At 44.4% G+C, this 11,447-nt stretch overlaps 1 protein-coding gene across 2 annotated transcripts; it reads right to left on the bottom strand.

The window, feature by feature from the left end:
• Nucleotides 1–3,233: 3,233 nt before the first annotated feature.
• On the bottom strand, nucleotides 3,234–8,540 carry LOC123429974 (plant intracellular Ras-group-related LRR protein 8). 2 transcript variants are annotated; one of them, XM_045113938.1, is made up of 10 exons: nucleotides 8,290–8,525; nucleotides 8,102–8,196; nucleotides 7,552–7,713; nucleotides 6,753–6,863; nucleotides 6,568–6,668; nucleotides 5,712–5,849; nucleotides 5,162–5,210; nucleotides 4,956–5,021; nucleotides 4,180–4,299; nucleotides 3,234–3,572 (listed from the first exon to the last, which is right to left on the bottom strand). In XM_045113938.1, the coding sequence occupies exons 1-10, from the start codon at nucleotides 8,444–8,446 to the stop codon at nucleotides 3,450–3,452; spliced, it is 1,122 nt and encodes a 373-aa protein (XP_044969873.1). In that variant the 5' UTR covers nucleotides 8,447–8,525; the 3' UTR covers nucleotides 3,234–3,449. The 2 variants fall into 2 exon arrangements, with proteins under 2 accessions (XP_044969873.1, XP_044969878.1); XM_045113943.1 differs by lacking the exons at nucleotides 3,234–3,572; nucleotides 4,180–4,299 and adding an exon at nucleotides 4,328–4,579 and having other exon boundaries at nucleotides 8,290–8,540.
• Nucleotides 8,541–11,447: the final 2,907 nt, after the last annotated feature.

The following is an 11,447-nucleotide window of genomic DNA, read 5'->3' as shown; positions in this document are numbered from 1 at the left end:
ATAGTCGTCTCTTTTTTCTCCCCTCCCCTGCAGTCCCCCCCCCCCCCCCTCTCGACCCCAGCCATAGTCGTAATCGTCAAATCTCGGTCTTCTCGCTGTCCAGCCCGGCCGACGCCAGCACGTCCGCCGGATTTGTGACTCTCTTGCCCCGCTCTCTCGCCCCTGTGCCAGCGGCCATCTTCTACATCTGCGATGACCGGATTTGGCACACCCGACCGCCGGATTTGGCGCATCCGGTCGCTGATGAGCATGCCTTGCCATGGACTAGCAGGGTGTTGAACTGCACAACCTTGATAGCGCCTTTGTACCGCGTGCAGGTATTGAATCCACCTATAGCCACTCGGATCTATCATGTCGACGGTTCGTCGGCAAAGACACGTCCGATCGTCGCCCGGGCTCAACGCTGGCCCATCGGCTCGTCGGCTCACGCTTGCCGCTCATGAAGTGCGACGACTTCCCGCTACAGATCGTGTGCCGCTTTTCTACCACACCGAAACATCTCGGGTGGATGTTCTTCAAGTGCAAAAAAATGAGGTATGTGCTTCTTCAGGTACATTCTTTCACCGGATTCAATGCAATATTGGGTAGCTCATTGTTTGCTTCAATTTGTATGTAGGTTAAATGCATGTTTTGGTATTGGGAATAAAAATACATATATCTATTTAGATGTTCATGCATAGCAACATTTACTTTTTTAGAATCAAAAAAAGAATAAAATGTGCAAACTCAAAAATTCGCAAATCAACAATGAAGACATAAAAAATATACTAATCCAACTAATAAGAGCAGTTATGAAAGTTGGATATTTTTTAAAATGTTTAGTTATAATTCTTGTTTTTTTTGGGTCTTTGCTAGAGAACAAAGAATTGGTCAATGTATTTTCAATGTATCAAAATCTTGTTATTAAAATAAATAGTGCTTCAATTTGTATGTAGGTTAAATGCATGTTTTAGTATTGGGAATAAAAATACATAGATCTATTTAGATGTTTATGCACAACAACGTTTACTTTTTTAGAATAAAAAAAGAATAAAATGTGCAAACTCAAAAATTCGCAGATCAACAATGAAGACATAAAAAAAAATCCAACTAATAAGAGCAGTTATGAAAGTTGGATATTTTTAAAAATGTTTAGTTATAATTCTTGTTTTCTTTGGTCTTTGCTAGAGAACAAAGAATTGGTCAATGTATTTTCAATGTATCAAAATCTTGTTATTAAAATAAATAAAAATGGTCAAAAAAAATAAATACATGCAGATAAGATGCGGTGCACGGCCAGCGCATATAGAAACGACCGCACGTCACCCATTGCCCTACACAAACGGACAAAATCCAAACAAAACAGACGTCCATTTGAATCATGTGTTGAAGTTGGCCTTACATCCATTTCCCTTCTCACCCTTTTTGATTTCTTTGGTCTCATCTCAAGTCTTTTACATAAATTATAATGAAACTGCCTTAACTGCATCGACCTATTATTAACTTACCAAACAAAATTAATATTTTCTTTGATAAGCCAATAAGTGTTTAACAAATATTCAATTCGTCTCAAAATAAGTGTCTTAACTTTATACTACCTTTAATACAAAGTTGCATTAATATTAAGAAACTTATTTTGAAACATAGGAAGTAGTAAAATAATATGTTTTTACGCAATCACATTAATACGGGCAGATACACAGGTTAAAGTATTAGAAAATAATCCAATCCCGGTTGCAACGCATAGGCAATCATCTAGTGTTTCTAGCAATATCGTGAAAGTCATTGATAAGTTACGAATGCTGGGGTTGCGAATGCTTTGATAATGTTTAAGAGGTAGCCAGTCTTCGAAACAAGCTTTCGTTCCATTTTATATATAAAGCATAACATAACAAGATAGAGGCTTTCGTTCTATTTTATATATATAAAGCATAACATAACAAGATACACGGCCGAATAATACATGATAGTGAGGAAGTTTTCAACAAAGCAAATTCAAGGATACAACATGAATCAAAAGAACGACCCTAATACATTACCGTGGCCCAACGACCGGTGCCTAAGCTCCACGGCAATGCCATCAAGAGGGTAACGGCGTCTGACATCACCGCTGCCGCGTCCGCAGACATGGATTTTCATCTAGAACCCTGGCATAAGGAATATTTTCATCTAGAACCCTGGCATAAGGAAGAGTCTTGTGATAACGTCCTTAAGAGGATAAGGACACCCGCGAGTAAGAAGAACAGCCCGTCAAGACCAGATTTGGGCGCCACCACTTCTGCTGCTCCCTTGCCGCCCACACGACCAAGAGTCGAAGCCACCACCGCCCACATGACCAAGAGTCGAAGCCACCACCGAGCCCGTCGGAGAGCAGTCCGCGTAGCCCACCTTTTAAGGTCGCCACCTCGACATCCAATGACGAGCCCAACACCGATGCCATAACAAGCAGACGCCACCCCCAAGCAACCCACTGAATACCGCCTCGACATGGCCACAGGTGGCCGGAGCATGCCCAAGGAGCAACCAACCCTGGTCGGGGGGGCGCCAACCCTTGCATCAGTGGGCCAGCCGGTGCCGCCAGGCAGTTGCTAGCCAACACGCCCGGGAGGGGCAGGCATTGCTCCAACAAAGATCCGATTGTCCAGATCCAGATGGGGAGACCACCACGACATTCGGCACCTCCGACCGCCCCGTGGCAGCCGACACCTCCGGGCACCAATCGCCATATCTCTGTCAGCTCCCATAGCACGTTGTGCCACCACCGCACCCAAATCAAAGACCACCAAACACACCCGACTGATGCTGCAAGCCCACGAGAGGACACCGCCGTCGTGCCTCCCACTCCACCAACCACTGCAAATGGCCGACTGTAGCCCCAGCGCAACCCACCGCACCGCCAGCAGGGCCTCGAGCCACCGCCGCGCAGACCCACCGACATGCCCCACACACAGCGCAACCCACCGCACCGCCAGCAGGGCCTCGAGCCACCGCCGCGCAGACCCATCGACATGCCCCACACACAGTAGCGCCCAGGCTCGACGACACTAGCTCATGCAAGCCCCAGTCACGTGAGGGGGTGAGAAGTCCCCACCGCTGGCCAGGCTTCACCGACCACACCCTCCGGCAACGACGGGAGGAGGGGGAGGGGAGGGGAAGGGAGAGGCGGACGGCGGCTAGGGGAGGCTAGGGTTCCTCCCCTTTGCCGGCGGTACGTTTCATCACTTGGTCTTATAAAATGTAACTAAATGAGAGAATAACAAACGAATACTCCCTCTGTCCGGAAATATTTGTCACAAGAACAGATGTATCTAGATGTATTTTAGTTTTAAATACATCATTTTGTATCCATTTATGCGACAAGTAATTCCGAATTGAAAGGAGTACACGACCATAATGTGAGGAATAATATCAGCTCTGTGTCAGTGTTCAATTCTAGAATAACTCTGGGACAATACTGGAAGCGCAAAACCTTATGCATGCCCGTTATCATCATCCGCACCCTCGTCGAAAACACCTGATGATCCTACACGAAAATCCAGCTGCTTTTGATACTTCTGCCGCCTACGTTCGTCAAACTCCTCCCAGCCCTCCATCTGCTTGGATAAAATAAAATAACATTACCACCATAAAATATCTACGTCAGAGCCAAGGCCAAACAGGCAATACGGTAGAGGATTATGTGGAACTATTTCGTCAAAAAATATAAGGAACTGCATCGATACAAAACAAACAGTGTACTGATCAACAAAGTGGTACAAACATGGAAACTATATTATGTGGAAGTGTCCCCAGGGCGAACCCAGCTATAGAAAGCAGCACTAAGAGAGATTGCAGAAACAAACGGAGCTCGGATGATGAAACTGAATTTTCCTACTCCAAATCAGGGACGGAGCCAGAAAAATTGTACAGAGGGGTGCCTATTATTGCTGCTTCATGGTTGGGGAGGGCCAGAACCACTAAAATACAATTATCCGTTCCCAAAACGTCATATTAGTAGCTCTAACAATATAATTTTATCAATGTTGGCCTGGGCCATGGCCCCAGCTCGGCCCCCACCACTGCCTTAGTCACTGCTCCAAATGTAAGTATGTATTCGGTCAAAAAATAGTATGTGTAGCCATCTTAATTCCACTGGAGTGATGATGATAACAAACAAAGCTACTGATGTGTGAAGGTTTCGACCTTCTTGCGAACTCATACCTGTCGAAGAATGTCGTTTGTGATTCCAGTGCCATGGAGATCAAGTGTAGTAAGCCGCCAGCACTTCTTGAATAAACTCGGCGGTAGGGAATTAAGACCATTGTTCCTTAGATGCAGAGTCTGTTGGAAGAAACTTTTTACAAACATAGAATGGTACAGTATGTTCTCTTCAGTATAAATGTTATCAAAATTGGCCACATGCACCATTACAAAGAAGAGGGGAGCAAATAGATCATAGAAATGTGCAACAGGGCTACACAACGAACAAATGATTTCTGTTTTCACTACAAGATAGCAAGTATTGACCAAATAAAACAAAACCAGTTGTCCATTCCATGCTCTAATTTAGTAGACATATCATGCAATACCACCAAAGCCTAATCCTTTGTGACTTTCTCAACTGTCAAGTAATTAAACAAGAGTTTAGTGAATGATTCCTTAAGAAACAAAGAGAAGTTAACTTCCATGCTCAGCCTACATGAGATCAAAAACAGCATGAAGGAATCATTCACTTTAACAGCGGCTGACTTTGTTGTGGTATTCTGTTATGCACAAGAATAATTACTGCATTCACAGGTTAAGCATCCGCATTTTGAACATCATCACAGTTGGACATTTAATGTTGTGACATTTAACTTGAATGTTGTACTAAGCCCCTTAAGGTTTTTATTTCATATAGTAGGCGTGCATTTAAGATTTTAAGTAATACACATACATATATAGACTTTGATTGGGAATGCATCTTCCCATGTACATATAGGTGGTTAGGCACATACCTTAAGATTGTGAAGGTTTCCACAAGCCTTTGGTAGCTCGGCTAAAAGATTTGATGATAAGTCAACCTGATGAAGTCAAAACTTTGGTGAACTAAACTGCCAACTGCAAAGCTCAAAAGAGTTCATGGGGCATTTGCTACGGGCCACTGTATACTAAGATAGGTGGGTGCTTCAATGGGGAAAGAGAGAAAAGAGAAGGCACACACCTCAAAGAGAGATTCACAATCGCCTATAGAGGAAGGCAGCGAAGTTATCCTGTTAGCAAGTGAAAATGATGTCAAAGTGTGAAAGATCAGGATATCTTTCAATTTTCAGATCAAACAGTACCACCATAATTCCTATTGGATGCTACAAGTATAACAGATGCCAACATTTAGGAAAAATAGAACGTTTAAAGAACAATAGAATGCTCATAGAACATTGTATAATAAGCAACTTACAAGATGTAACAACTATTAAAAATTAATCAAACTGCCACAAAGAAAGCTCATGTTTTTTCTCCTCATTCTACTACTATTAACTACAATGAGAACAGCAGAAAATTAAGAATTTAGCAGACCGATCATTCCTCTTCCCAGTAACCTCATATTACTTCCCAAATTTAATATACGTCAATTTAGTAGTAAGCAGGCATATACATAAGAAAAAGAGTAGATACTGATGTCGGCATATCAAAACATCAGATAACATCACTGAGAGTATGCAAAAAAAGAGGGTGCTGCAAGTCCAGTAACTGCCAAGCTTAGCACACACTACCTATTATTATTTGCTATAAGAATCTCTAGCTGCTTCAGCAAACCTATTTCAACAGGTAGGCTACCAAGCATGTTATTTGCAATGCGAAGTTCACGTAGAAAAGTCAATGTGCCCAAACTTGGAGGTAAAGTAACCAATCTGCAAGATAATGAAAAATGTTATAAAACGAGGCATCTTGTTATCCTGAGTACCAAAGATGCATGTCAAGACATGCAAAGATCAGACTGTTTAGTCTTCCAAACAAACGTCGGTGCAATAGCGAGGTATTTTGTTCAAATGAGAACTATGAACCTTTCTGTTGGCAGATAAATTTGTACATACATCTCGACAGCAGGAGCAAAGGCCAGTGACAAATTCTTTAAATAGGAGTTAACGAAGAGTCAGATCATGAACAAGAATGCAATGGTTAGTTCATAACCCAAACTTAAATAATTACTTTTCATTGTCCGACTAACCACAAAAACTTATTAGATAGAAACACAAATTGCACTAGATGATTATGAAACTAAAGGATTCCATCACAGGTGATTTGAGAAAAAACAAGAGACTGGATTATAATATAAATTGTTCCAATGTTATTTCAATTAATGAATTCTGCATGTTTCAGCTTTATGTCAAACATTGCTTGCTCTCGATCAACATGTTGGGTCAATGGTCAGAGTTGGCGAGTCAAAAAGGATGTATATGAAATAGGAGCAAACTTTTACAGGTGGGTAGTAGCAGAAAAAATATACAAGATGGAAAAATGTAATAATTTTCAGGAGATTATAGAAGACTCAAGATTGTTTGTACCCACTTGCAGCATAAGGAATATTCACGGTATGAATAACAACATGATTTGAAAATTCAGACCTACCGATTTTGGCTTAAAGATAAAACTGTTAATGTATCAACACATGATAGACCTTCCCAGCAGATGCCCCCATCAGATATGTCATTGGCAGTTAGCAACAATTTCTACAGGATGAAATTACAATATTTTCAACTCTATCTCCTTATGAAAGAAATCCATCAATGAATTTATTTGGAAACAACAATTACATTTAATGATTTAAGGGCAGCAATTCTCTGTGGAATTGCTTCAATTGAGTTGTTACAGACATCTAGTACTCGTATGGATGAGCCACAGTCCCAGACTTCCTCAGGCACTGCCTGCATCCCATATTTCAACCAAAGAGAAAAATTAGGTATCGAAACATAAAAGAAAATTCACAGTTCAGAAGGCAAGAGGCAAAGGACGGGTTGTTGGTGTAACAATATAAAAGCATTCCATGATGATTAAAAAAAGTATTGCTTCATCACATGGTATCTTGGAGAATGGAGATGAACCTGGTAATGTGACATGTTACACATATCCTGCATAACTAAGTAGGTAATCCACACTAACCATATTTATCTCAACATGCAACCATGCAAGCAAAAAGGCTCAAATATTTTAATTATATTATGATACTTATATTCAATAAATAGTTTATAATTATTAAATAATCATATGTATTTTCAGTTTTAGTTCTTATATTATTTATCCAAATCGAAATATATTGTAAGTAATTCCCATAGCAACGCACAGTAACTAGCACAATAGACGGTATAGACCTCAAGTCAGTCTGCCAACATGAAAAGAATCTTATGTCAGGACTGCTTCATTATTTCCTCTGGGCTCTACTCAATTCAAAAATAACTATTAACCGCTGTTTGTATTTACGCATCGTTAATTGACACGGGAACTTCCACTTTTTCATAGAAAGGTAGTTACTGAAAGTTTGATAAACGTCAAATCACAGCTATTATATGTTGCTTTGCATTTGCAGAGATACTAAAAACAAGTTGAATCAGATACCTTCAAGCTGGAACCAGATAAAGCAATGACACCGGTTATTTTCCAACGCTCCGCTCGGCTTTTGCTGATAATCTCCGGTTTTAGTGTTTGATTATCCTTAACATTTGAGGTTCTTTTTGCACTTGGTGCCAGACCACTGCTATTCTTAGTGATGGGGCCTTCCTGTGGAAAGTATTGCACAGGTAAGTTGATTGTAACAAACTACTCCGTACATAACCTGTATGCCATGCTTTTATAATGTACTCCTTATGAAATTTTAGCATTGCCCGTGATGACATGGCAGGAACTATGACTTGGCAGAAATTTCCCCTAAACGTCAGAAAAACCCAATGATTTAAAAGTGAGGGCATCAAACTGAAGAATGAATAAAAATCAAGCTCCTCATCCTAATAATGTTGAGCATAACAAAAAATTCCGGTCCATATGAGTAACCATAAAAGCTCATGGCTGAAATCGAACTTATGCACGCTCATTGCTAAAGATCTCAAGAAAATAACGGGAGAACGAACGAAACTAATAGAGCAGATTAACGAAGACCAAGATGATTTACCCCCTGATGAAGACCCTGCGACGCGATGAGCATGACCTTGGATCCGTCCCCCACCTGCATCGAGCTCAGACTCGCGGCATCGGCAAGAACTTTTCCTGGAATCGCAAGGAAAGTAAGAGAAACAGCAAAAGGGATAACTAACCCAAAGCAAATCCCCGTTCAGGCGGTAAGGGTTTGGGATTCGGTGCCTTTGCAAATGAGTCTCTGGCCGCGGGTGAGAACGTTGGTTAGCGGCTGGAGGAGGAGCTTCAACTCCGCGGTGGAGGCGGATGTCGGGAGTTCCACCGGAATGGTTCGGCCGGCGAACTTCACCTGGACGGTGATTGTGGGCGGCGAACTCTCCATGGCTTATTTCCCCGCTATTCGATCTAGCGAACGCAACTGAACCACCACTTTCCGTCTGCTCCTTGACTCGGAGTAGATCTCACTTCCACGTGCCCCGGTAGAAAAGGAAAGACGTGTAACTTTACAGCGTCTCCAGGCATTTTTTGGCCACTTGGGGCTGCCGGCGAAAATTTTGACCACTTATCCTTCATTCTAACCGACTATACGAGGAAAGAAAAAGAAAGAGAGGAGAGATTATTTTTTACATGTACATGATGGATGTAGCAAAAAATAATTAAAAAAGGAGACGAGAAAGGCTGACCGGAGGGGTTTGTGCATGCAAAAATAGCCTCGCGCGCCTCCAAACATCCCCCGAGGTTGGGTTTGGCATCGGGTCGTCGGGCTAGTTTTGACCAAATCCAGGATAAAATGACGTCCTGGAGGCGCCACTGAGACGATTTTTCGCCGTCGGCGCTAAAAAGGGCGCTTGCGAGGGCGTCCTGGGGGCGCGGTTGGAGGTCCATCTCGTATTCTCGGCATCACATAAATCAGATCGTCCCGGAATTTTTGTAGGGGGGCTCGTAACCACGAGCATGTTTCCTTCGTATGTCCGGAAAATCCTCTAATTTTGAAGGATCCCCTTTCCCTTGGCGCGAAACAACTTTCGTCGGCTTCAGCTCCCGCCCATGCCCTTGCCAACGTCGCCTACCCGACCTCCGACCTCGCCCTCCGGCCTCGCCGCGCCAGAATTTAGTCGGATGGAGTACCCGTCGGCCCCGGGTGCGCCAAAACAAGCATCATCGTCGTTCGTCTGTTCGCCCGCGCCTCCCAAGGCTCTAACTTCATCCGACGCCGATTCAATTCCTCCCGCTGCCGTGTGACAGCCCGATGCTGACGCTCAAGAAGATTCCCCTTTTAATTCGTTGTCGCAGTGTGTTTTATTTTGTTTGTTGCATTCATCACGCATCATGCATCATCTTCGTCGTTTCTGGTGTGATTGCTTCCCTTGTTGTGTTCATTTGTTTTTCCCTCTTCTCCTAGCCACTCCTTGATCCTTTCCTTTTCCCTTTGCTTTCATTTATTTGAGTTGCAGATTTAAGTGCTCAAATAAATGTTTCTGTGGAGCCCGTAAATAATATCAATTATATAGGGTCTCCATCTAAAATCTCAGTTCACTTGGGGTTGGTTTGGTTATGGTTTAAATTTAGGCAAGCTGGAAATAAATTTAAAACTTGTCCGAATTTATATTCTGTAAAAATCCCCAAACCAAATTTATTAAATCCTTCATATTTTTCTGGCTCCGGAAAAATATATCTCTTGTTGGAATTCCAACTCCATCCATTGTTTTATTTCTTTGCAAGTGCTGTAAAAGAAATAAAATTAAAAGTAAAGAGAGGGAAAGAGAGGAGCCCAGCCACTGCCCGAGCCGGCCCCACTGCCCAGCCGGGCTCCCCTAACCTAGCGACAGGGAGCCTCCTCCCGATCCCATCTCCCTCCTCGGGTCCCTGCGCCGTCTCCCTCCTCCCACGTCGCGCGTGCAGCCTCCCAGCGCCGCTTCCTCCCCCCTGTCTCGTTCCTCCTCCCAATCCTCTCCATGGGAACCCCCCTAGCCCGACTGCACCGTCTCCCCTCTCCCTGTTCTCCCTCGCTCGCGCCCAGGCCTGGAGCTCCCATGCCCGAGCCGGCGTCGTTCCTGCCTCGACCTCGTCCCGAGCTCCCGAGCCCCGCGGCTCTTCCCGCCGCCCTGCTGCCTCGCCGGCAGGCTGCCGGAGACCAGCCCCGTGCCAAGCCCCTCCAGGGCCCCTCGACCTCGCCTCCTCTCGCCGGCTGCTCGCCCTGCCGCCGTTCCCCATGGCTGGCCACCGGAGATGTCCCGCTCGCCACGACAGCCATGGCCTTCGCTCGCCTCTGTCGGCGCCATGTCGTTCCAGCTGGAGCTCGTCGCCTGCTGTGTTGATGTTGTCGTTGCTGCTTGCGATGCCTGTTGTTGTTGCTGCGCTTGCTGCCGCTATGTTGTTGTTGCTGTCGCTGTTACCTGCTGTCACCGCTTGCTGCTTGATACCTGCAGCTATTGCATGTTGCTCGCTGCTGCCGGCTGCTGCTTGTTGCTGCTAGGCTGCTTGCTGCTGTTGTCGCTGTGGCCTGCTAGTTGCTGTTGTTGTCGCTGCTTTGCTCCTGTTGCTTGCTGATGATGCCGCCGATGTTGCTAGTTGTTGTGTGGCTTGCTTGTTGTTGCTTGCTTGTGTTAGCCGCTGTTGTACCGTGCCCGCCGCCTTGACCCGCCAGAAGGACATCGGAGTCATCAAGTTCTACGCCAAGTGTACGACTACCGTCGACAAGATCACGTGTACCACTACTTCCACGATGTCCACGATGACCTATGTTCACACCACAATGACTCGAACCGCTCCGTTTTGCACGCTTCAAAGGTATTTGTTGGAACGTTGTCGTGAACTGAGTGCATGTGATGTATGAGATGTAACCGTATGCTAGCGCCACATATGTTTGCCCGTTGCACGTTGTCCCTCTTTCCTCGTGCCCTCGACACATGGGAACCCGATAAACGGGATCACCCCATCTTTATTTGGCATGACATGCTCACGCTCCCTATTCGTTGGCAGCGATATCTCGTTGAGTTATCGGGATAGGAACGTTGCCGTGGCTTCGTTTCCGTTTTGCCGCCGTGGTACCCTTTCGTTCACCATGGTGACACATGCTTCTTTCCTTCGTGCCAGTGTTGTTGTAACTAGCATGCATGACGCATTCATGGCATAATATCACGTGTTGCATGTTTCTTGTAACGTAGCGAATTTCAAGTCCCGTGTGTTAAGCGACTAGGATGACTTGTAGAATCACCGCTTCACCCCTTGCCATGTTAACAACATTTAATATAGTGTGTAAATAAATGGGAGTGAACTAAATAATTAAACATGGAGTTTCGTCGATATGCAACTCGTTGCATATCGAGCTTCACTTAATGTGTAGTGTTTGCGTGAGGTGAATTGCCATGCCATCCCTTGCA

The sequence above is a fragment of the Hordeum vulgare genome, chromosome 1H (assembly GCF_904849725.1).
Source record: "Hordeum vulgare subsp. vulgare chromosome 1H, MorexV3_pseudomolecules_assembly, whole genome shotgun sequence".
Taxonomy (NCBI): Eukaryota; Viridiplantae; Streptophyta; class Magnoliopsida; order Poales; family Poaceae; genus Hordeum; species Hordeum vulgare.
The sequence above is the reverse complement of the archived record's forward strand: the minus strand, read 5'-3'. Positions and strand labels throughout refer to the sequence as shown.